A 26,497-nucleotide genomic window follows, 5' to 3' on the forward strand; every position below is an offset into this window, starting at 1 on the left:
TGGGAACTCGCCTGGCTTGATTCGTCTCGGGTCCCTTGCGGCCGACGGCGCACACGGGAGGACCCCCTGGATCGTCTGCCGTGCCCTCAACCTCCTGCGAAGCAACCTCTTGTGTGGCGCTGCCTGAACCGCCCCCACTAGACGAGTATTGGCCACCCGCCGTGTGCTTCGTGCGTTTCGAGGTCGAGCCCGTGCTGGACTGTACACCGCCAGCCCACCTTTCGATGTCTTTGACGGCCTCCCAAACATCGACATGTTTGAATTCTTTGCCGTTGTCGTCGAAATAGACTCGCAAAGCCGATCTCAGAATATCGGCTCCAGTGGCTCCGGTTTGGTAATGAGCCGCTTCATTCTTGTAGATGCCGCAGAATTTTTTGACCTCTCTGTCGACTCGGTCAAAATGACTTCGGAGCATCTTCAATGTGCGTCGGCGGGACCCCTTCGGCTTAATCTCGTTGAAGGTCTCGGTAACCTTTTCCCAAAAGCACTTTCGGGATTGTTGATTCCCGACGATGGGATCGTGCGAGACGCTGATCCAGGCGTTGTACAGAGCATCGTGTCCTTGCAGCTGCACGGATGACGGCCTACATCCTTCTCCTCCTCGGCCGCCTCCTCCTCTTTCACCACGGCGTCGAATGCCCTGAAGCTTCCACTGCCCTGTCCTCCTTTCGGATTGGGTTCATCCGGATAATCCTCCCTAATTTTGGATAATCCCTGCTAATAGCTCGGGGCGGAGGGACGAGCGTATGCATCCACATCAAAATGGGGTGGTTGGTACCCCGCCGACGTCGACGAACCGGAACTGGAACCACCCAAGACATTGTACAAGCCCCCCAGTTGCCAAATGCGTTGATGTCAAATCCGCCGGAGCCGCCAGAGTTTCCGTCGCAGGACATTTTGTGATGAAAATTGGAGAGGTTAGATGAAAATTGGAGAGGAAATGGAGATGATTTGGGAAAAATAGATGTGTGTTTGTGTGTATAATGAGGATGAAATATGAGTATTTATAGAGTAAAAAAACGATCGAAAACGGTACCATTACCGTTTGAGTTTTTAATTTTTTTTTAAATTCGAATTTTTTATAAAAAATGATTTATTGCGTCTGCGTGATGAAGCCCACTCGCGGGCCGGCGAGTGGGCGTCACGCCTAGCGCCAGCGCGCGCCAGCCATCTCGGTGGGACGGGCGTCTCGGCGAGACCGGGACGAGACGGGACGCTGCAACGCATCTCGCTGCCGTCTCGTCTCGGAGGGACGAGATACGAGACACCCGCGCGACGCGTTGCGGGTGCTCTCATCTATCACCTTATTCATGTAAGTTAATTATGCTTTTGTTGTCATTTTGTAGAATAGTGCTGCTCTTGTGATGTATCACCTTATTCATCACTACTAGGCTTGCTTCTCACTCTAAGACCTAAGTTATGCTTTTAGTAAAAGCAATGAAATTAGGTCATCTGATTCTGAGTAACACCAGATGCCCCCACCATCATCATTATGATCATCACAACTTCAAAGTAAAGCAAGGAATATAGAAACAAAAACATTGATTTTCTTGGATCTTGAAAATATGATTAGTGAACTTTATTTAGAAAACAGACATATTGTTCGGATTTCAGGAAAAAAAATCCAAAGTTCATGAACGACTATAAATATTACTAGTAATAATTTTGTAATTCATCAAATCTATTATTTGAGGCTTCTGAATTTGAAATAAAACAACTTAAAAGTCCCAGAATAATGAATCTATTAATTTTATCCAAGCCTCAATTATATGTTTGGCTATTCATTATCATATCATAAGTCAATATATAATCACAGTTCTCGAAAAACTTAAAATTATTCTTTAAAAAATATAAAGATGTACTCCCTTCGTTCCTTGTTAATATAGACATTTCTTTTCAGCACGAAGTTTAAGAATAGTGTGTTAAATGAATGGTGAAAAAGTAAGAGAGAATAAAGTAAAAGAGAGAATTACAATTTGCCAAAAATAGAAATGACTCAATTAACTTGGAACTTCCCGAAATAGAAAAATGACACTATTAACATGGAACGGAGGGAATAGTATGTATATTTAGGGCCATGTTAAAATGTATTTAGAGCATCTCCAGTGGGCGGATGTCCCACTCGGACATCCACTAGGATATCCCAAAAACACCTTCTGCCACGTCACTAGGACATCCCACCCCATTGCCACATCACTAGGACATCCCCTGCATAATCCGCCCTTCCCATCGCCCTTCCCACTAGGACATCCCGCAATAAAAAAAATCACAATAATTTAATTTTAATATAAACAAAAAGTACGGGAAAGCAAAATACGGGAAAAATTACGGGAAACCAAAAAACGGGCAAAAATACATAGTCATAAAACATAAAAAAAAGAGAATTTAGAAAAAAAGTAAAATACATAGTCATGAAAAAAAGAAAAATACATAGTCCAACATCCCCGGCTCACTCCGCGCTGTCCTCGTCGCTCGTGCCGCCTTCGCTACCAGTGCCGCCCCCGTCGCCCGCGCCGGGCCCGTCGTCCCCTCCGCTTATCTCGGCACCATCATCTCCAATGGGTGGCATCCCCAAATCGCGCCGACATGCATCAATGACATCCTTCAACATCCTCTTGTACGTCGCATCGGTCGTGCCATGCCACCTATGCATGGTCCGGATCAAGCTTTGGGTGATTTGCGCGCGGGCGAGGCGGTCGATATCTTCCGCAGGAGCAGGGGCCTCCGATTAGACCTCGAACGACCCGCTTCCGCTGCTGCTTCCCCGACCCCTCCGCTGCGCTGCTTTTTGCCCAACCGGGCGACGACGACGGCGAGCGTCTGATTGAGGTAGCGGGGACACCTCATCGGCTTCTGGGAGCTCGTGCGAACCAGCACTGCTGCTGTATTCACCGGAAGCGTTGTTCTTCGTCCGCTTCGCCCAGCCCGATTCGACACCCCCACAAAACTTTGGGGAATCCTTCACCACGAGGAAGGCCTCCCACTGGTCGAATTGTTTGAACTTCAAGGCTCTGTCGGGGTACTGAGCAAAGGCACGGCTCCGGACATCCTCCTCGGACATGCCGCTGCTTGCCTGGCGGAGATTGTTTTGGTAGAGGCCAGCAAATCGACTAAGCTTAGGCCTCAAACGCTCTCACTGTTTCCGGCACTGTTCGGGAACGCGACACTTCGCCCCAGCCGGTTTGTGTGTGTGGTAGGCTTCAACGATCCGATGCCACAGTATGTCAATATGCTGGTTGGCACCGACATAGGGATCCTTGAAAATTGCCACCCACGCATTTGCAAGCGCAACGTTTTCCCACGGGCTCCAGACCGTCCTCTTTCCCGTCTCTTCCTCATCCTCCTCCTCTGCCACCGTTCGAGAGGAAGAGCCCGGGGCTTTCCCCTTGCCCTTGCCACGTCCCGTCCCCCTGCCCCTTGCAGCTGCCCCCACATCATCGGGAGTCTCCCTGATTGGAGATAGCCCCAACTCCTCAAAAGAGAAAGTTTCCAAGCCGGTGAACTGAGTCTCCGGAACATAAGTGGAGGGGGTATCAGTAGACAGCGTATCCATCACCGGCCGATACACATCGTCCGCTAGTGGTTCAGGACCCCTGCCACCCCCTCCCCCAGGTATCATCCCGGGCATCATCCCGGGCATCATCCCGGGCATCATCCCCGGCATCATCCCACCCATACTCATACCCGGCATCATCATATTTGGGGTCATGCCCCCCATCCCCATACCCGGCATGGGGTCATGCCCCCTATCCCGGCTGCCCTCGGCATCATACCACCCATACCACCCATCCAATTGTACATATAAGGGGACATCATCCCACCCATTCCACCCATCCCCGACATTCCCGGAACCGTTGATGCACTTCCGCTAACGTTTCCCTCCAGATCGATAGGAAACGCCGGAGTCTGCGACTCGCTCGTGGCCGGGGAGTTCCTATCGTTCTCCATTAGGTAGAAATGAAATTTGTAGTAAAAGAAGAGAGAAACTTGTTAATACAAGTGGTGCAAATGAAATGAAGTTCAACGAGCCGTACATATAGAATTTTTTAAAAAAAATAATTATCGGACGTCCGACCGGGACGTCCGACCCTCGCCACAGTGGCGGACGTCCGCCCGCCCGTCGCCGGGACGTCCGAGGACACCCGACGTCCTCACGGGACGTCCGTATCCGACCTTCGATCCCCCAACGGCGGACGTCCCGGTAGCCCTTCCGCGTGTCCGACCGGACGTCCTACCGGAAGGCCGTCACTGGAGATGCTCTTAGTGTCCAATCCACAACTAAGACCAATCCTACACCATTAGATTTTAAAATGGATGGATGAGATTAAAGTTCACATATTACAAAAAATAGTAGATAAAATATTAATAAAAAGGGTAAAATAGTCAATTTGTTATCACATACTAATTTTCACGGTTCTTTTTATATCAACATAGTGTATTACGAATATCAACAAAGTGACATGAGAATCTCAACACAAGCACCTGAAAATACCACCACAGTTTTATTGATATTGAACATGCATCATATTAAGATTGTTTGGTGCAATTATTGATATAAAATCTGCTTTCAACGTATACGAAAATTGAAATAAAAATTATAAAATTTCATCAACCGATCATCGTCGTAACATATGCAATTGAGAGCTCGTTAGAATCCTTATTAAATTACCTTTAATTTGATATATTTTTTACGAAAAAATAATTTAAATCAAGAGAGTTACGTAAATTTAAAATTTTAACATGATTTTGAAGAGAGATAAAATGATTAATTTTAACTACCATATATAAGAATTGAAACTAATACCAAGTTTATTTAATACTAATTTTTTTAATTTAAAATATAATCTATGTACAACCACTAGATCTCATAATCTAATGTATAAGATTTGGCCTTAGAACATCCACAATGGATGCCCAAGTGGGAGCCCTAGTGGGAGCCACATCACCATTTTTTAGTCCACCCTTTCTTTCTGCAATGGTTTCGCCTTAGTGTTCGCCATATTAATTAAACTCAATTTGCATTTAATTTTTAATATTATTATTTTTAATTACTAAAATACTAAAATATATTATATTAAACACTAGAAATTTTAAAAAACAACTACATTACTTAATTAAAAAAAACCACATCATACTTAGCTAAAAAAATACATTACTAAACTAAATTACTAAATTAATAAAAACCTAACCAGTCATCTAAATCTAACTTCTTGCTCAAATTCTTGATCATCTTCTCAATCCTCTGTCGTTTTTCCGAATCGGTTTCCTGATGAAGGTTGTTTTGTGCATCAAGTATAAACCTATACTCGCACACCTCGCGAAAACCATTGAACTCCTGGAGCGCTGATGCCACGAGCTGAGTAAACGGAAGAGGTGCAGCCTGCGGAGGAGCCGATCCAGACGTGGTCGCCTTCCCTTTGACCTCGGCTTTGACAGTCTCGTTGCCAATGGGACGTCTAAAAGTAGACGTAGGCGTGCCGGAACTCCCTTCCGGCTCAGCGTTGAGATCCATATGTGATGGGCTGCTGCTTGTGTAACCGCCAGTGGATGTGTTCTTTGTCCGCTTTGCAGCTAAGGATGCGGCCGATATCCCTCCGTCGAACTTCAGCTTGTCCTTCAAGATCAACCAAATGTTGTAGAACTTGAACTACCCGTACTTTGACTGGTAAGTGGCCATCGACTTCTGGATGACATCCTCCATGCTCTCACCGATGGCCCTTTCGTCCCTGAACTTCGTGTAAATATCCTTGAAGTTGTTGACATTGAGCTTGATCCTATCCGCCGCCAAACATCGGCATATCGTCGTCGACACTATGCGGGTTTGGGAATTGACTCGGATCCATTCTTAAAGTGTGAAAGTGAGAAAAGAGAAGAGTAAGATAGTAGAGTAGGGAGTATTTTGTGAAAGTGTGTGAAAAGTGAATGAGGATGGGGTATTTATAATGTTTTAAAGAATAAAAAAAATAAAACTAAAATTGAGAACGCGTCGAGATCGGGCTGGGGCACGCCCTTGCAAAGGGCGCCCGATGCATCGCTCGATGCGTCGGGCGGCCGACCCAGAAGACCGATATTTTGGTCGTCCCACTCGGGCGCTCGATGCATCGGGCGATTGCAATGGTCGATGAGGACGCCCGAGGACAATTTTGCCTGATCATCCGCCCGATCTCCTCACCATTGTGGATGCTCTTCTAAGAGCATCCACAATAGGTGGGACTAACCAATAGCTTAACACTATGACTAACTAAAAACACCTCCTACTACATCACTAGGACTAACCACAGTCTACCACATCATCACGACTAACCACAGCACAATAGCCTAGCCGACGCCCTAGCCAATAAAACAAACTGACAAATACGATTAATTCATTTTAATTGTTGGTGTTTATCAAATATTTTAAAAATGAAGTACAATGAGTTGTAAATATAGAGTATAAATAAAAAAATAATAAATAAATAAATAAAAAATCGGCTAGCCGATCGGTGTCCGCGCAATAACGGACTAACCATTTATAGTAAAAGTGACTTGAAAAAGTTAGAGAAGTAAGGGTCCCACTTTTATATACTCCCTCCGTCCGCCATTAGGAGTCTCATTTGAGTTCAGCACGGGTTTTAAGAAATGTAAGAGAAAGTGGTTGAGAAAAGATAGTGGAATATGAGGTTCATTTTTATATATTAGTTTTATAATAGAATGTGAGTGGAATGAGTTAGTGGAAAGTGATGTGTACCTACCATTTATAGTAAAAGTGAACCGTGACTCCTAATGGCGGACAGACTAAAATAGTAAACTGGGACTCCTAATGGCGGACGGAGAGAATATTAGTTTTATAATGAAATGTGAGTGGATTCAGTTAGTGGAATGTAGGGCCTACTTACCATTTATAATAAAAGTGAAAGTGGACTCTTTTTGTAGGACGAACTAAAATGGCAAAAGTGGACTCTTATTGTGGGTCGGAGATAGTAATTTATAATACAATGCGAGTGAAATAAGTTGGTGGAATGTGAGTCTACTTACCATTATTGATAAAAGCGAAATGTGACTTTAATTGTGGAACAGACCAAAATGACCAAATGTGATTTTTATTATGGGACGAAGGTAGTAACACTCAACATCAATATAATTACATTATATCCTCCGGAGAAATTTCATAAAAAAATTAAATTTGTTGATTTTTTAGAATTTGAGATTAAATTTGTTCCTTTATAAAAAATGGTATTGAGTCTCTTGAATTTTTTAGAATAGAGGATTTTTGCCTTTTTCTCTTTTAATTCTCTTATTTTTTTCTTATTATTTCTCTAACAAAATATATAAATGACTCATATTCTAAAATTTCGCCCCATTAAGTGTTCACTTTCTTTTTTAGTATGAGTTTCGTTTAATTTTATACTCTCCTTGTCCCACAATAGGAGTCACATTTGGTGTGAGCACAGATTTTTAAAAATGTAAAGAATAGTGAGTTGGAAAAGTTAGTGGCATATGATGTTCACTTTTTTATATTGCTTTTATAATAGAACGTGAGTGAGTTAGTGGAATGTGAGACCTACTTACCATTTTTGGTAAAAGAAAAATATGACTCTAATTGTGGGACAGATTGAAATGACAAAATATGACTCTTATTATGAGACGGATGGAGTAATATGAAACTTACTTCTATTTTCAAATCTTAGTGATTCTGTTAACTTGAAAACTTTCCCAAACACAAACGAACACATAAAAATGAATAAAAGATATTAATCAATTTCTCCAATATTCTAATTTCATTTAAATATTTTACTTCTATTAGTTTCACCTATAAATCAAACACAATACGATAAGACCTAACATATTTTTCTAGTGAGCATCCCCATTCTAAATCGGACGATCCTTATAACATTTGAAATTCAAGTCCATTACAAATAATTTCAACATACTTTTAGAAATACTACTCCTGCTTATATTTTCCTAATACTGATATTGATTAATAAACTTAAAGATACGAGGTAGTATTACATTACAATTACATCATCACAGAACATTTACACTCATGTTTCCGTGGTAACAAAAGATACTAGGAGTACAACCCAACAAATTTAGACAGACAAAGCAATCAGAACAATCTCATAAGTTGGTCTGTTTCTGATTGATACAACATGCTAAGGTAACTCCGATGGAGCTGGCATAGCACTTTAACCGGAGTCCTCCTACGTATCCTCCTCGGAACTGCTATCGATATAGATAGCTATGGTCAGCTCGCCTAGATCGAGGTCCTCGAGAACTGGTAGTGGCTGTAGAATTGCCTGTGGGATGGACTCCGCTACAGGCGGGTGAGACGGCCCTGCCTCGAACTCATCCCCTGTCCGTCGTCCCAGAATGATCCGCGGTGGGGATGGTATCCTCTCTCGCGGGTGGGGAGCGCGCAATCCTATGTCCTGCCGCTGTCGAGCAAGCTGGAACCCTAATGGGAACAAACCGATCTGGGCTAGATCGCCAGGTCGCATATCCGGTACCCGACCTAGATCGCCTGGTCGCATATATGGTCCCCGCGGAGCCTGACCGTATACGGTGTAGTAGTAGTGGATCTGTCCCAGAAATTGCGGCAAGTCGCCCGCCAAGTCGTACCATGGGTACCGCCGGGTAATAAAGTCTCGTGCCATATCTACTGCCCATCCCCGCCACTCATCCGGCAGCAAGGTGATCAAGCGTGTGATCCCGCCGTACCCGGTGACTCCATGTTTGTGGGCTTCGCTCCACAGTTGATAGTAGATGGAGAGGAACTCTCCCAAGTCATCTCCCTGGCGGGGAGCATACGCCTGGTATTCCTCGATTATGCTTTCCGGGCTCGATGTCGTGTGTCCAAAAGGTGTCATCTACAAGGGAAACATATATCTACCAGGTTCATGCTATACCATAAATATATACATATAGTCTAGGAAAACGAATGAATACTACTAAGCAATATTTGTATCCTAACAATCTATTCAAAATAGTAAGTTTTATCATATACAAAATCCAACCAATTTCAATACTACTATCTCGCAACACACTCTATTTTAATTTTCTACAACACTCACCAAGATAAAACTCCAATGCACAAAAGTTGTCACTATTCAGTTGTTGTAGTATGGAGTACTCTACTTAACTTGCTTGAGAAAACCTATAAATTAATTTGCTTGAAAAAACCTATAAATTCCTATATTGCATTTTAAATATACTACTAGTACCTAACATAGTTATAAAATCAAACAAGAAAATCCAAAATATAGAAATGCCCAAAATATAACTAAATTAAAATGGTCCAACTCTCCACGATTCTCAGAAAAATCCCCAATAAGTTCAAATTAAATCGCATTTATATTTAGCTCTAGGGTTTCAAAAATCATACTCCTAACTAAATCAAAAGTTTCAAATTTTACTAATTTAACTCCTAGCAAACCATTCCGTAGCTAAACGAGCATAATAACATAAAACCCCAAATTTATAACAAGATAAAATTCTTGGCATTCATACGTATTCCACATTTAAGACAAATTTCCATCCAAATAAACTCACAAATGCTAGAGGTAATATAATCATAGAGGAATTCGAAAAAATTGAAATTTGGGGAAAGAATTTCAACCTTGAATCCAACTTTAATGGAGGTTAGGGAAGATGAGATGAAGAAATCGTGTGAAGGGAAAGGAGGGTAGTCGGTAGCAACTGCAGCGCCAGTGGGTAGCGATCAGCGGTTTCCGGTGAGCTGCATGGATGACGTGTGGTCTGCAGAGTGAGAGTGAGAGTGAGAGTGAGAGTGAGAGTGAGATCTTGAGCTTTGTGGGGTGCAACCAAAAGTGTGTTTAGTGTAGTAGCGTATATACGAAGGATCCACCGATCTTTTTTGTACTGTATTTCTTTTAATTTTAAATTTGACTCTCAGAAAAGAGTTAAAACAATTACTACTATAAAAGTTTAGTTGATTTCTCTAAAAAATCGTTTTCATTTAAAATTCTATGACCACTAAATTTATCTATAGACTAAACTTAAATTGGATAATCTGTAAACATTTGAAAATCTAATTCACTGGTTATGGATATGGGGTATAACGGAAACAGAAGAAAATTTTGATTGGTAACTAAAACCAAATGTCTTGGGTCAAGGTTGACGGATAACATTCCTAGGAGTATTATTATATATTCACTATCGTGAAATCTTATCATCTTTAAGCATCAAGGAAATGCTAAATTGATATTTCATTCGTTATCGTTACTCTTTGGACTATAGTCATCTTCAAGCATTTACACGTTAGTATGTGCTAACAACATTCGCTTTCATCTATCTCGCTTGCCTCTTCCTCGTCTCGAACTTCTTCTCGCCAAGTCATTCGTTTTGTTTCCATCACTTAGATAACTGAAACCTAGTATCATACTCCTAATTCTTCTAACTTGGAGCTATATTTCAAACGAAAATTCCAACTTAAAACATTTGCTCTCTTTTAAACTTTAACTTTCCTTAAAATAAAGAGCACATTCTTTTTCTCAAATACTTTTTCCAAGGAAAGTAAATCACATCTTCCTTTAAAACTTAAATAGAAGTTTCCTAGGAAAGTTTAGATTATACTACTGGTATAGATGAATGTGAATATGTTAAAATGATGGAAGAAAAAGTTGGTTAGATTGTGGGAAAAATTAAAATAGCGAGCGAAGTGGGAGTATAACGGTAAGACTATTCTTTATATAATGTTCCCCGCATTTCTCTCCCCTTTTAAAACCATCCTCTCTTTCCATATTCATGCTGTTGCATATATTTGGTGGACATTTATTTAGGCTGAGATTTAATTTGGTCCAATGCCAAATTTTTTGGCCTGGTCCATGTGACCAAGCCTAGTCGCCCGAAGACCCTTGCTCTTCACCGTCTAATCTCTGCCACGTCTCCCTTTCACTTGGATTATGGATCTGCACCGTTGGATGGAGGGTTGTGTTTGTTATGTGTGAAGTGTATGCCGATTTGTTCCCCACTTTACACCTCTCTCTCTCTACTCACTCGATTCAGTGTGTGCTCTCTCTTCTCTCTTCTTCTCCGATGAGTTCTCCGGCTGTTTTCTTCGTGATCCTTCACTACTCTGAATGTGATTGATCAGTGTGGGTGCTGGTGAAGGCAACCTCTTCGATTGGCTGTGTGTTGGTGAGATTTAGGGTTTTGTGTGTGAGAGCTTTGATCTGAGATTGTGTGCGGTGAACCTTGATCCGGTGTGACGGGGTTCTGTGGTGGAGGTATCGACGGTTCGAGGGTGATCTCTAGTCGATTCATCTGTGCTCCCTTGGGTCTGGTTCTGATTTGAATAGATCTGAACTGTTGGCGGGTGTCTGAGCCAAAATCTTCGATCTATTCGGTGTCCCCTGTTCTTCTTGTTCCTCGTGTGTAATATCTTAGATCCAGTTGGATCTTACTTGTTATTACTGACTCGTGTACTTAGTGTACAGACTGTGGATTAATCTAGGCACTAGTTAGGGTTCCTACAGAGAATTGTAATAGCTAGGATATATTACTTGTAATCAAACTTGTAATCTTGATTAAAATCAGCCGCTTAGGTTAGAGTTTGGTTGAGCTCTCTTGTAAGAATAACAAAGAGGTCTCGGTAACTAGTGAACCCGGACTGGTCTGATCCCTATAGATGCCATTCTCAATCATTCTTATTCCTCTTTTGAAGACAAAATGGTACCAATTATATTTGGATTTGAATGAGATTAATCGCATGAATCCACTAACGAAATTAATGATATTATGATTCCAGATTCAATATGTTTTTTCCTTGTATGGTATTGGTATAAGCTTTGTCTTAATTTCCCCATGAGAACTGAAATCGAAACGAAACTACCGTTACATAACCTACAAGATCAAAGAACAAGAGGTGGTGTTCACATCATCTCTAAGAGGATTTAAAGTGACACAAAATAAAACAAAATAAGCGCACTACCTAAAAGCTGTAAACATAAAAAAGGTGACAGAGACTGCAATCCTAACAAACTACTACCTTCTTCTTTGCTAAGCAGCTAAATAAAACAACGAAAACAGAACTAGATAGAGCAACAAACATAAAAAACCGAAATCAGATAAAACAAACCCAGATCCATATGAAATCAACGTAACGAAAAGCAGATCTAAAGTATCTAACCTATTCTCATGCAAGTTGACGAACTAAAATGTAAATCTACCTACTAGAAAACATAAACAAGACGGAACTAAAGTAAACGAAGGCAATCAAAACAGAGAACATCAGATCCAACACAACTTGAACTAAAAACTCTATTTCATAAACGATCTTCGGTAAACGTAACTAAAACATAATTCCAAAAGAGGATTTAAAGAGCGATCAACGATGGAAAGGTAACTAGAGTAGCAACTAGAAGAAAAGCATTAAAAACAACTAAGCTACGGAAAGGATGAACTAAAAACAGAATAAAAATTGTTTTAACCCCTAAGGGTGTAAGAAAAACTCCAACTACGAAGACTTCTACGCAGATACAGGTCCCTCCTTCCTTGACGAGGAAGAAGAGATGAAAACGGAGGTGGAAACGGCGACTCCTGCTACTAACTCCTTACTCCATGCTATGAACTTGAGGGAAAATGAGGTGACTAAAGGTGATGATGGTGTTGAACTCCTTCTTGTGTGCACTCTCTCCATATGTATAGGATGATGTTGGGCCCAAATCCCTAGGGTAAGCTCATCTTGTCTTGACATTTATGCCCTTGAGATGACATCTTTCCTTCTCTCTCCTCTGACTCATCACTTCATGTGGTAAACTCCACTTGATCAACTTGTCGGCTGGGCAGGCTTCACTATTTGTACGCAACTGATCAACTTGGCTTCTTTTCTGGCCATTTTTCTCTCCTTTCCCGAGTTGATCAAGTTGATCCTGCACTTGCCTTTTTTACACTTTATAGCCCCCTGCACACTCAAATTCACCATTATTTTCACACATTATCAGCCATGTTAGTGTAATAAACCCTACAAAACCTTGCTTGTAATGAGCCCTATCGTATACAAAGGCCTGGGCTATTTTTTAGTTTATCCAAATCAAAGAGAATAAAATGATATTCCGGATTTTTTGGGCCTGCGGGGTGATGGCAGTTTAATTAAATGGAAGCGAGAGGCCCAGTTGAAATGGTGGTGAAATATCTCTTTTTATTTTTCTTATTTCTCGCGACTTTGCAACTAAAAAGAATGTAAAAGGAAATTGACGTCAAAATGGAGTTAGCATCAATCTCATGGACACAATGTTGAAGTCAAAAGAGGTGTTTTTGATGTGAATTGATTTTAATTACATTTGTTAAAATTCAGCCTATTTTTTCAGTGTGCCGCATAATATATTCGTCGTGGGAAATTGAATCCTAGCTTAAGGCATATTGTTAAACGATTTGATGATAGCTAAGTGTTTAATTATTTATTATCAAGATCGGGACGTAATTCATGTGGAAAAGGACCTTAGTTTGAATATTAAAGGGTAATTTTCCAAACATCAACAAATTCGAAATACTAAAATAAAACGCCATCTTTTAGTTAGTTAGAAAGCAAGAAAAAATATAAAGACATGAAAATGAAAGTACAAAGGAGTTACCTAAAGTAGATTCTGGGCTTTTATGCATCTGCTGTCAAAAGCATATACATGTTCGTCTTTCTATAACTTCTCCATTCCTTTTTGTCTCTCATTTGGGTCCAATTTTTCGATATCTACATTATTTAATTCCACTTTATATTTTGGAAAACATTGCAAATTTTGAGGATCCAATATCTATTTTCGTGTAAAAAAATATCTGGAGTATATTTGATCCTTCAGTTCATTGATTCAGTGAGCAATTAATTAAAGCCTTCAAGAAAAGAAAAAATGCATCTGATTTTACATTTATTTAAAAGACATTCAAACTGAATATGCTGCCTTTAATTTGTTGACAACGGCAACATATATAATGAGAAATTCAAATTTGAGTGTTTTCCAGTGGTTGACCCACAAAATGTGGGGGGAGGATCCCTGCTGTGGTTGGGAGCACAGCAAGGTGTGCGGTGCATCAAAGAAAGGTGATTGAATCGGTGGGATTTACTTAAGGAAAAATGGAATAAGTATTATGGAAACAAGAGAAAATGGAATTGGAGTCATTGTACGGTGCCGTTTTGATGCACCGCATACCCCAACCACAGCAGGGGATCCTCCCCGAAATGTGAACCACCCCACCACTTTTTTTCTTTATCATGCCTGACTTATGTATGTTAAGCATTTAATAGCCAAACCAAATAACAAGAGCTGCAACCCTATAGTAGAACTTGGAATATCTATCACAATACAATATGGAGTATTGTATTAAGTCCCATCCTAAATATGACACATTTTTAAAATTAGAAACATCACTTTTTCTATTTTTTCATCTCTCTTACTTTATTCTCTTCGCTTTACTCACAAAATAATATTGTACTAAATAAAATCATGTGCCGAATTAGAAATGCTCCACTTAGAGTAGTAACTCCACATTACAAACTAGTAGTACTAAGCTTTTGCATTTTGAAAGTTCTTTTTATCTAATTTACAGTGGCATCTGACACTCTGCAACCTAAACTTCATCACTCAATTTGGTTCAATTTATTGCTTTATTTGTAGCTCCTATACTACCTTAATAATCAACATCTATCTAATGTATTTATGTCCAAAAAAATAAATAAAAAGGTTTGAAAGTTGCAAAATTTTCAATGTGGTGACAAATATAATTATGAAGGTGGAGTAGGGAAGGCAAAAGTAAATCACGCTCTCCCACCCCCACGCCTGACCCCTTCTCTGCTTTCTTGTCTGCATTCAATATCATAACCTGCCTCCCTTCTTCACTACCTTCATCATCACCCCATTTCCAAACTCCATTTTCTTTTATAAATAAATCACCCCTTTTCCTCATTTAACCAAATTATTTTTCAGTTCCATACCCATCTCAATATGTCTGTAAGTTCTTTTTTCCTCTCCCTTCTTCTTGCTTTTTTTTTTAAAATTAAAATTATACTAATACTCCATATATTTGTAGATGTTGGAGGTGAGGGTTCCCAATTTGGATTGCGAGGGATGCGCTTCTAAGGTCAGGAGAGCTCTACTCAAGCTCAAAGGTGACTCCTTTTTCAACTTGATTAAAACATAAGATGAAATTGTTACTAGCTCATTTTAACATATTTTGGTGTACAGGAGTAGATGAGGTGGAAGTAGACATGGAGATGCAGAAAATAACGGTGAGTGGGTACGCATTGGAGGAGAAGAAGGTGCTAAAGGCCATCAAACGCGCCGGAAAGGCGGCCGAGCTGTGGCCGTATCCCGGCGGCCACTCCTATTTTTCCTCATTCTACAATTATCCTTCTCATGTTGTTAGCCATTACTATGAGACGTCGAGAAACGTGGCGGCACCGGGCGTCCACACATTTTTCCACACGCCGGCAGTGTACTCGGTCGCCGTCGCCTCCGACGAGGCGGTGGCCTCCATCTTCAGCGACGACAACCCTCATGCTTGCTCTATCATGTGATTCCATTCTCATTCTCCTTTTCTCCCTATATTTTCTAGTGATGATTCGATTTTTGGATTTCGAATTACTCCATGTTTTTTATGTAGGGAGAGATTTTGTGCTTATGATGTTGATTTGTTGTTCATATTCTTTTATTTCTATTTTAGGCTGTGTTTTGTGCTAGGGTTTATGATGTCTGATTCTTGGTTGGAGGATGGAGATTTGAATGATACTTGAATTCTCTAGTACTCACGAGTGCTGATGTTAGATGTGTATATTTAATGTTGTACATATTCATTTTATTGACAAATTTGAGGAAAAAAAATGTTTGATTTCGTAAGGAGGGAAAGGGATATTAGAGCATCCACGTCCATGCTCTTACCAATAAGCACGGATGTAGGCCCGAACCCACTTTATTACTTTTTTACTCTCTGCTCTTAGGTAAGAGCACAACACCCACATCCGTGCTCTCCCCAAGGACAAGCTCAAGGGTCTCACTATTCTATTATTCAATTTAAATAAAAACATTTCCATAAAATTAAAATGCATTAAAAATACCCGGAATAATATTACAAATTACAAAAAAAATTAAAAATTACATAATTAAAATTCTAAAAATTAAAAATTACATAATTAAAATCCTAAAAATTAAAAATTACTTAACTAAACACCTAAAAAATAAAAATTACATAATTAAAGGCTAAAAATACCCCCGTGAAAGACTATTCATCCGGCTCTACCATCAATGTTCTTTGGAGACCCCGTATCATTGCCACATGCGATCGAAGTTGCTCGGTGGTCATAGTTGACCTATCGGCCAAATTGAGTTGGGCCAAAACCCCTCACAACGAGTTGGTGGGGGTTGAGGTGGCACAAAGGGAGCGGGAGCGGAATCGGAGGCAGATGGAGTCGCGGCGCGACGGCGGTTGGCCGTCGACTTCTTCCATCCTTGTGGCCGGCGTTGGGAACTACTCGGGCCGGCGTCGGGGCTACCCAAGTTAGCTCCGGCGAGCTAGGTAGACACCTCATCGGAGCTGGCGTAGGATAGGGATACCGACCTCAACCGTTTTCCGGAGGAGCTAGATGAGGATGATACGCCTACCCTATACTTCGGATGATACGCCTCTCCTATACTTCGGATGCACACGCACCTCCTGCCAAACATTGAGGTACTTGAACGGTTTGTAGTGTTGGGATTGGTAGGTCGCCAACGCGGCACTGATGATGTCGACCTCGCTTTTGCCGCTCCCCGCCGACCGTTCTTCCTGGAGGTAATACCCCTGGAACTTTTGGATTTCTTCGTTGGCTCTGTATATGGCATTGCGAACCATACTCTCGTTGCGCTCGATTGTTCCAGCTGGCCGGTTTTCATTGTACCGGCGATAGATGCGCCACAAAAAATGGTCCCCGGATTGGTTCGTGCCAATCACCGGATCTTCGGAGATAGACAAAAACGCTTTGAATAATTGCTCCGTCTCCCTCGGAGTGTACGGGGTGCGGACACCACTAGTAGGAAGATGAGGAATTTGAGAGCCGCCGCTCCCTCCCGCTCTAGGTACGGGTGGTTCGGGTGCCCACCGGTATTGCCCATCGGGGGCATCTTGGTCGTCGATCGGGTAAGGCTGGTAGCCACCCGGAGCTTGCGACCTTAGGGTTTGAGCAGGGACCGAAAATTCCATTTCCGGACTAGGAAATGGTTGTGAACCGAACCATTCGGGGTTCCAACCGTGGGAGCCGGAGGGGTGATCACCGGGGCCGCACATTTTTTTGTTGTAAGAGTGAAAGAAAGATTGAGAATTGTAAGAATGAAAATGAGAGAATTTAGATGAGAATTGTGTAGTGTGGTGTGAAATTTTTTGTGTGGAAGTTCAGGTATTTATAGATGAAAATGTGTATTTTTGGGGAAAAAATTGAAAAATAAATTAATAGTGGGGAGAAAACGGATATAATTTTTAGGGAAGTGGGAAAATATTTTTTTTATTTTTAATCGAATTTTTTAATTCAAATCCGATTTAAAAAAAATTGAATTTGCCAACGGCATTGTCGTTGGCCAATCAGGAGCCGCCACGTCAGCTACTCACTGGCACGGACGTGCTCTTAGCTAAGAGCAGCGCTGCACCGGCGACAAGAGCGCAGCGTTCCGCAGTGCCGCTGGCACGGACGGACGGACGTTGTATCCGACCGCTGCGGATGCTCTTGTTTTTTTTTTGCAAAAAGATGATGGGTGTTTTCGAGCTTTTATTATTTACTTAAATAAAGGCACTCTTCTTTCTGTGGAAAGCACTCGAGGGGTCCTTGTCTTTATCCTTTTTGTGTGTTTAATTGCATGCATATATATATATATATATATATATATATATATATATTCATATTTATACACTTCCAGATATTTTAATAGTAATCCTTCCGTTCCATAGTAACGGAGACGTTTCTTTTTGACACGAAGATTAAGAAAAAATGTGTTAGGTAAGTTAAGTAAATGGAGAATAAAGTGGAAAATGAAAAAGTTAGAGAGATGAAATGAGAAAAAAGTAAGAGAGAGTAAAATAAATATGGAAAAATATGTTGATTTTTACTAAAAAAAGAGAAATGACTCTATTACTATGGAACGTACTAAAATGGCAAAATGACTCTATTACTATCAGTGGTGGAACCAGGAATTTTAATAAGTCGGGGCTGAAAATATTAAAATTTACTCCCTCCGTCCCACTTAAGATGACACACTTTTCTTTTTAGTTTGTCTCAAATAAGATGACACATTTCTATTTTTGAAACCCTCTTTCTCCAATTAATACACTCGATCATTTTTCTCTCATCAATTAAATATTCAATTCTCTTTCTCTCTACATTTAATACTTAAGGTCACATTTTCTCTATCCAATTAAACATATCAAGCAACAATTCCTAAAATCTAGTGCCGACAAAAAGATGTGTCATCTTAGTCAGGACAGAGGGAATACTAATAATAGTAAAATATTACATATAACAAACATTACAATTTTTAAAAGCATTAGATAAAGATTGTTATAGACTAATTTGTCATATCTTGAAAATGTAGAAAATTATTTTCGCTATCAATTTCATATACTCAATTGACGAATGACAAATCTGTTTTAAGTTTCACAAACACTTAGTAAATTTAAGAATGTTTGGAACTAAGCTAGTTTTCATTATTTGGATTTTGTGATGATTTGATTTTAATTATTAAGGGTGGAATTAAATTATGATGAAAGTATTTTATAAGAAAAAATTAAATAAATTAGAGATACATCGTTCGATAATAAATTAAATTTATTAGAGATAAAATTAAAATTATAGAGTACTTTCTCAATTGGAGTTCAGATATGTTAGGGAGAACAAAATAAATTAAATAGTCCTGTGATTAGCTCAACTAGATGGACTGTAAATATTAAGATAAGTGGGTGAAAAAAAAGTCAGTGAAATAAGTGTTCTGTATTAGTTTTAAATAAAATATGAGTAGACAATAAATACTAAATAAGGGTTCAATTTATATACACGCCCAATAAATTGGCAGATGGTGACTAAGGAATGAGACTCCTATTGAGAGAAGGAAGGAGCAGTATTTTTGAACACATAGAAAATATGATTAGCTACAATTCAAGTAGTTGAAGCATGCATTGGGCCTGTTATTGGGCCATCTTCCCTAACTACTACTATTCAATTCTAAAATTAAAATTGCCTTACTAATTTATATCTATATATCATCAACAACCACAATTTCTCTCTTTTCCACTATTGTAAACCAAAACCATATGACACGAGCGACACGTATGCCGTAAATTTTTTTTTTGAAACCGCCTTTTTGTTTGACCCAAACAAAATGTGTGGAGTAATTTATATGTCTGACCTTTTACTTTCCGCTATAACACGGAAACAATAATTTCTCAATCAATTTTGTTTTATTTATTTGAGGAGAGTGCTGCTTCGAAACAAAAATGAACATCCCATCATAAAGTCTAACCTATTTATCATACTATTTATCAAACTCTTTTATTCCCTAGCTCCCTCTTCCAGAATTTCTGTCCTCTCATGGCTCAGGTTTTTTCCCCATCGCTAGTAGTAGTATCTAAGAAGCAATTAATGATGAGAAAATCTTAATATCATATTCATTTTGATCTTGCTTTTGTGGAATTTTGAATTGTGTAAATATCAGAAGGTGGTGCTGAGATTGTTAACCATGACGAAGCTGTCACGAGTGCCCTTTTTAAAGTTAATAAATACGGTTGGTCGCGACTAATGGGACATTAAGGAAGAATAATTTTTTAGGGTTTCAATAAAGAGTTTGACAAAGATAATTAATACTCAAATAACAAGGGAAAAATCAGAGTAAGTGTTTAGGTTTTAAAACCCAAGTCAACAATTATCATAATTTATAATCCAAGAGGGAAAAGGGGTTCAAAAACATCATTTGCGAAAAATAGTATTACTTAGCGGAAGCATTCAAGAGTAAGAGTGACACCATGTATGAAGACACGACGCCCCTCGAAGTTCAAAATAAATCCAAGAATAATTAAGGTTCGACTCAACACTACCCAAGCTCGTCGCCGCTCAACCTGCACATAAGGAAAACACATGCAGGGCTGAGTACTATAAAATACTCAATGGACTTATGCCAAAAAATAGTTTATCAAAAATATTTATATTTATCATACCAATTTCAGGTAACCATCGGGGTTTTAACTTTAGAAATGCCCGAGCCACCAAAATATTCCATCATTCAAAAATCGCGGTCGGCCGACCATTTTCCCATAAACGTCAACCATATCTGCTCATACATGACTTGGAATGTGGCCACAAACCAAGTCACTAGACCGGCCAACCCGTATGCTAACACACGGTCTACCGTAGGTGTACACATATCTGCTCCACCGCCAAAGCCCGGCGCCGCAGCAGACGCTGCGTCGCCGCTCCGGCTGTCTCGATCTCACCCCGAACAATCCCACAGATAAGTTCAAAATTTTCGATTAAAAGTTTGATCTTTTACTTGGTTTGTTTCGATTACTCTCAATCAGTCGATTTGGTTTCAAATTTTTGTTAAACGGTAGTGAAGGATGTATGAATGCAGTAGTAAGAATTTGAAATTGGGTGAGAAATGTGTATACCTTCCGGAGAAGTGAATTTGCGACTGGGTGGATTGAAGGGTGAAAGGATTCTGAACAACATGCCTCTAACCTCCGATCTCTGTTACAAAGTTTCATGAGTCTAGGGTGTATTATAGGAATTTGACGATAGAGACAGAGAAGGCAGATTTGTTGAATTACCGGGGTCGAACGGAGAGTGTCAAGAGAGTGAAAGGGGGGTCGGACTTGGTTCTTCCCGGCTACTCCCTTTTCTTCCTTCTGCCATGAAAATTTCACAAGGATGAACACATAGGAAAAAGGGATTGGATAGCAGATGGGGAAGGGATAAAGATTACCTCTCTTGTTAGAGTGGAAAGCAATGGACGATGAAGGATCTTTGTCTCAACTCTTTGCTCTTGGTTTGTGAATTGGAAAATGAGTGAATGTGTAGGAGACTGCTGGAAGAGCAGAATAAGGTATAAATAACCGTTCCTGGAGTGGAGTGAGTAATTGATTCTCCAATCAATTAGAATTAAAAGTGATTGGGTTTGGAGCAATTGAAAATTTGAGGAATTTGATATCACAAATAAATGTGAGATTTAATTGTTTCCTTTGACTGAAATAATTTTGGAATGAAATTTGTAGATCATAGGGAAGTAACGAAGAGGAACGCGTAAGGGAGAGAAGAGGGGGATCTCGGCAGAATATATTTTTTTTTTCAAAGAAAATTGTGATCAGGGAAAGTTATGATGACCAAGACAAGGAAAAAGGGATTTAAATAAAATTGATTTGGGTTCAAATCCTTGTATTTTATTTAAATTGTGGTAAATTGTGTAGCCACAATTTATTTTTCACAAGATTGGAGTTTATATTATTTATTTAACTTATTGAATCAAACACGGAATTGAGTCCTATAAATATTCCTCACGGAAAGGAATTATTTAAGTTCACATTGTGATTTCACCATCGCGATTTCAACCCATAAAACACGTTCTCGTGTCTTGCTAAGAATTCTAAATATCTGGAAAAAAATAATTATATCACAAAACATCAAAAACTCAAAAAGCCACGTCACGTAATCAACAAAGTTGACTCAGTCAAAACTCTAACTCGAAACTAGGTCACAAAAATATCAAATAACAATTCCACTCGACATTTAATCCATGGACTTCACGATATTAAAGCATTAATGCAAAAAAAATTTAGGGTTTAAAAATTAGGGTTCAAAAAGTGGGGCGTTACAGAATCAATAGCTGATATTCTGGGTAGAAAACTTGGACTTAATTTCTCACCGCATATATATGAGTTGCATATATTTGAAGAAAATGTGCAGGTGTGGATTCCATCTCAGCTGATGCGAAGGAGCAGAAGGTGACGGTGGTGGGAGAAATGGATGCAGTGGCCGTTGTCAAGAGACTCAAGAAAGTTGGTAAGGTAGATATTGTGTCGGTGGGGCCAGCAAAAGCAGACAAGAAGTTGGAAGAAAAGGTTCAAGACAAGAAGTAAGAAATCACTCCAAATAATATAACAAGTCCTTCTCCATACTCTACCAGTACCATATCTTTTCATTTTGGCTGTTCCAATTTCATTTCTTTTCCCTCATATATGTATATTTCTTGCCCCTTACATTTGAAAATTGAAATCAATAGTAATTGGTGATGACGTGCACGCAGCGGCAGAACAAAAGTATGTATGTAGTAGCTCAACTATCTACTAATTTGGTTCACATTTGTGGCAGTTAATAATATCTGTTGCCATCAGGCCAGCTCTTCATGACTCTATCCAATTCACAAAAGTCTTTTATTTTCCAGTTCATGTGTCCATTATCACATACATATTCACACCATATCAAAATCTAGTAGTACAAGTGAGAATTTTCTAGTCAAAATTATCTAAGTTGGATTGATTGAAAGTAAATATGAGCGTGTAAACCTTGAACATAATTTCTTAGTGTGGAAGGAATTGATGATGACAGATTGAGAGGCCATTTTCACCGCTCCTTGGAGATGGCCCCGGCTCCACCGGCTGCGTCGCTCACTATTAATAAAACAACGCACACATTAAGCAAAATATATGTATGTGATATGCCATGAGTGTAAACAGAAAAACGGAAATTTGAACTGACCGAAAGCTTGGCCAACAGAATCCTGAGCAGTCTCAATCCCATTGCTCTTCCCAAGCCACGAGGTGACCGCGTTTTGCAGCCTCTCCGCCACTCCCTGGCCGGAACTCTCCTTCCCTCTTATTCTCATGCGTCGTCCCCGGCCACTCTGCCACCTCTCTCGACAACGTCACCTTTCCCCTCTTGGGCTCCTCCTCCTTCTGCAGCGCATTTGTTATTGCAGAAGATAGAGCCTTATCCTCATCTCCTGGTTTCAAGCATTCCTTGATCGACTGCCCCTTGCTACCAACCGAGATAGCAACCGCTGATGATATTTTACCGGCCAGCGTGTCTTTTGAAGAATCTTCTTCGAAATGGTGATTTCCTTGTTCAGAATCATCACTCCTCTCTTCTGATACATCAATCAGCAAGTTACATAATATTGATTCAATACAATAGTAAAGCATCGTGAACAGAAGATGATACCGGTGGGTGTGGGAAGGGGAGAATTATTTGGATTGCTATTGCTTTCCTTGGGGAGGTTTATGCTCTTTACCACAGTGGATTCGTGTACAACAACACAAGAACACATTATTTGTATTAGTAATAGCAATAGGGGAATATATTAGAATTAGTGAGCAATTCAATTTAGGGGGGAAGAGAGAACGAACTGGTGGCGCCTGAGCCATGAACTTGGTGATTTTCTTCTTCTTCTTCTTCTTAGTCGTCGTTGTGGTGATGGTGTCCATGTTTCTTGATTGTGTCCTTCATTTTCTTTGCCTTATCCTTAACCTTCTTCAACACTGACTTTTTCTCATGTCGATGTAGTTGTGCTTCCATCTTCTTCTCTCTATCCTTTGTTAATTTGCTAATTTGTGGAGAGAATTTATATGAGATCTTATGCTTGGAAATTAAGGATAAGAGGGAAGAGAGCTAGGGTGTATTTTGTAGAAAGAAACGTGGGAAATTTGAATGAAGCCAGCTTATCACGGAGATGCATGGCACCTCCTAAACTACACACGTAGTATTTCCATGTGCACGTCAATCCTCCAACAACGATGAATATGATTCATTCTTTTGTTGCATTTTTTCTTCTTTTCCTAATATAGCATTACGACGTACTTTCACTTGTCATATATTGATAAAATATAGTACTAATAGTTTTACAAATAAAAAATTGAGTACGAAAAAAGAGGATTCTAAGTATCTGAAATATCCAATAGTCTTTGTGAAATTATACAATCCATTACTTGCCATAGCCCATATGTAATCGGAGCTAGTATATCTCAACTGGAAAACAAATACTCCTCCTTTCCCCATTAAATGTCCTATATTTCCTTATTTGAATGATCCCTAATAAATATCTCATTTCACTTTTACCATTTTTAATAGTAGACCCCACATTCTACTAACTCATTCTCACTCACATTTTATTATAAAACTATTTTATAAAAGTAGGACCCACATTTCACTAACTTTTTCGACCCATTTTTTTTTTCACAAAGTCAAACAATTTCTTAAAACCCGCACCGGTGGGGATCGGAGGGAGTAACAAATCTTGGTGCATGGAATGATTTTGATCTTAATTAATAAACACACTTATTTTATTTACGTTGAATTTTAATGTGCGGGTGAAGTTTATTTATTAGTATAAGGTACAATAAGCAAAACGTTTAAAAAAAGGTGATAATTGTACGTTACCTCATCTATATTTATATGGAGTATATAAATAACACAAACGAATTTTAGCGCCAACGGCCATCGCTTAATTCCCCAAATTTCGATTTAAAAAAGAAAAAAGCTTGACCTCAATTCTTCAAAACTCCCAAAAGCTTTGCAAAGTTTGATTGTTCTCCGCACGGATTCAAACCAAGCACCGCGCACCCGTTAATCAGGTAATTCTGATATTCAAATCACATAATCTTATCACTGTATCATTACATTTGTTGCGTTCCGATATTGGATATGGATGATGTGGACTTTCAAGAAACAAATATGAAGATTTATAAGACAATTGCTATGTTTATTTGTATAGCTACATTTGGGAATTCAAAGAAAAGAAAACTGCCTTGTGTCAATTTTAGCAATGCTGGAAATCTGGAATCATGTCTGGCTGGTTCCTGCTGTTATGAATTTTAGCAAAAAGACTTTTTATTTATTTATTTCGGTTTAATTAGTCTTCTCCGACCCCCCAGATGCTCTATTCATTGCTTCCTTTTCCTTTCTTTTGGGGAGGTGAGGAAATTTTCCTGTTTGTGACATTTTATCTCATTCCCTATAAAGTCTTCTCAATTCCTTGTAGAGCAATGTGATCTTCTTTTGATGTTGGTTAAACCTAGAGTTGTCATGTTGTTCATGTTTTTGGAGCGATTGCCTATGCTCTTAGTCTTAGGGCTGTTTACCATTTAGAATTGATAATATATATGATTGAGTATTTTTATCTTTTATCAATGCTCTGTCTTTCAATTAGGATATTCTGAGGTTTATAATCCATCCTTGTAAGATGTGATTGTGATTGTCGGTGTAGGATGGCCTTGGTAACAACAGCTGAACTTTGTGATGCAAACCCACAGTATATTATGAATGGGGAGCTGCGGGCGCTGTTGCCGAATTTCAAGATATACGGGCAGCGTCAAGTGTTCTATGGGCAAGTTGTTACTCTCAGAGTGTTTGAAGACAACGTGTTGGTACGCGAGTTTCTTGAGGAGAAGGGAGACGACCGGGTTCTGGTTGTTGATGGGGGCGGCAGCTTGAGGTGCGCGATATTGGGGGGGAACCCGGTGGTTCAAGCACAGAACAACGGGTGGGCGGGTATCATTGTGAATGGATGCATAAGGGATGTGGATGAGATCAATGGGTGCGACATTGGTGTGAGAGCTCTGAGCTCGCACCCCATGAAGGCTAGCAAGAAGGGACTCGGAGAGAAGCACCTTCCAGTGCATTTTGGTGGGACTAGGATATGTGATGGGGAGTGGCTTTATGCAGATACTGATGGCATTCTTGTTTCCAAGTCTGAGTTGTCTGTCTAATCATATTCTTACCATCTTCCTTCTTCAATTAGCTTTCTAGGTTCATTTCTGTTTCTGCTAAATTAGTTGTAGGTTTGCATTGTTGTCTGCCTAATCATATTCTTACCATCCTTCTTGTTTAATTAGCTTTTAAGTTCACTTCTGTTTCTGGTTAATTGACATTGATAATCACTTATGTTTGTATATGTAGCATTCTCTCTCCATCTGGTTTTTTATGTGATGGCTCTTCTGCTGCTGCAGCTTGTGTACTTAAATATTGATACCCCAATAGTATTGTTTTTGTAAATTTTACATATTTCCCAAAACATTTTCCCTCCCATATTGTTTAAATGTTTGAATTAATTATGAGAAGATTCTACTTGAATATGGTACACGATAAAATTCAATACCTGGTGTTTTTTCCTCTTTCTTTATTTTGCTTTGTTGGCCAATTTGGAAGAGTGTTTTAAGTCTATCTTATTTCTCACTGTTGCTCTTTTAATTAGTTAGTTATGAGAATTATAGGCGGCCGCATTATTTGTTATCTGTGACCAAAGAAACCTTTTTAAAAATCAATTATAACTTTTAAAATGTGTAACAAAATAACTTTATAAACTATTTATAAGTTGTAAGTATAAGTTTCAACCGCTGTCCAACAAATAAGTTTTCTACACTCTAACTTATTTTTTCATACCCTTATACATATAAGTTGCAACAGCTGTCCAGCAAATAAATTTTCCACGCTCAACTTATTTTTTATACCCTTATAAACAAGCAAATAATTAATTTTTAAACAATATAATTCTATTATATTAGTATTATTTAT

General features: G+C 39.4%; 4 protein-coding genes and 1 long non-coding RNA gene across 6 annotated transcripts; 2 read left to right on the top strand and 3 right to left on the bottom strand.

Annotated features, from left to right (window-relative positions):
• Window positions 1–7,936: 7,936 nt before the first annotated feature.
• On the bottom strand, window positions 7,937–9,816 carry LOC121793716. The gene is made up of 2 exons (XM_042191758.1): window positions 9,596–9,816; window positions 7,937–8,846 (listed from the first exon to the last, which is right to left on the bottom strand). The coding sequence occupies exon 2, from the start codon at window positions 8,844–8,846 to the stop codon at window positions 8,181–8,183; it is 666 nt and encodes a 221-aa protein (XP_042047692.1). The 5' UTR covers window positions 9,596–9,816; the 3' UTR covers window positions 7,937–8,180.
• Window positions 9,817–14,757: 4,941 nt separating this feature from the next.
• Window positions 14,758–15,729, top strand: LOC121794043 (heavy metal-associated isoprenylated plant protein 31-like). The gene is made up of 3 exons (XM_042192053.1): window positions 14,758–14,936; window positions 15,016–15,094; window positions 15,171–15,729. The coding sequence occupies exons 1-3, from the start codon at window positions 14,931–14,933 to the stop codon at window positions 15,500–15,502; spliced, it is 417 nt and encodes a 138-aa protein (XP_042047987.1). The 5' UTR covers window positions 14,758–14,930; the 3' UTR covers window positions 15,503–15,729.
• Window positions 15,730–19,783: 4,054 nt separating this feature from the next.
• On the bottom strand, window positions 19,784–21,295 carry LOC121793829. Its single transcript, XR_006049175.1, has 4 exons — window positions 20,919–21,295; window positions 20,764–20,841; window positions 20,155–20,683; window positions 19,784–20,055 (listed from the first exon to the last, which is right to left on the bottom strand). It is a non-coding gene; the product is annotated as an uncharacterized LOC121793829 (long non-coding RNA).
• A 1,053-nt stretch (window positions 21,296–22,348) lies between these two features.
• On the bottom strand, window positions 22,349–23,579 carry LOC121795411. Its single transcript, XM_042193938.1, has 3 exons — window positions 23,150–23,579; window positions 22,688–23,075; window positions 22,349–22,599 (listed from the first exon to the last, which is right to left on the bottom strand). The coding sequence occupies exons 1-2, from the start codon at window positions 23,253–23,255 to the stop codon at window positions 22,720–22,722; spliced, it is 462 nt and encodes a 153-aa protein (XP_042049872.1). The 5' UTR covers window positions 23,256–23,579; the 3' UTR covers window positions 22,349–22,599; window positions 22,688–22,719.
• An 870-nt stretch (window positions 23,580–24,449) lies between these two features.
• LOC121794619 (putative 4-hydroxy-4-methyl-2-oxoglutarate aldolase 2) lies at window positions 24,450–25,870 on the top strand. Of its 2 annotated transcripts, none has more exons than XM_042192866.1 (2): window positions 24,450–24,558; window positions 25,191–25,870. In XM_042192866.1, exon 2 carries the CDS (start codon window positions 25,192–25,194, stop codon window positions 25,690–25,692), a length of 501 nt encoding a protein of 166 aa, XP_042048800.1. In that variant the 5' UTR covers window positions 24,450–24,558; window position 25,191; the 3' UTR covers window positions 25,693–25,870. The 2 variants fall into 2 exon arrangements, with proteins under 2 accessions (XP_042048800.1, XP_042048802.1); XM_042192868.1 differs by having other exon boundaries at window positions 24,464–24,558; window positions 25,237–25,870.
• Window positions 25,871–26,497: the final 627 nt, after the last annotated feature.

The sequence above is a fragment of the Salvia splendens genome, chromosome 3, assembly GCF_004379255.2.
Source record: "Salvia splendens isolate huo1 chromosome 3, SspV2, whole genome shotgun sequence".
Lineage (NCBI taxonomy): Eukaryota > Viridiplantae > Streptophyta > Magnoliopsida > Lamiales > Lamiaceae > Salvia > Salvia splendens.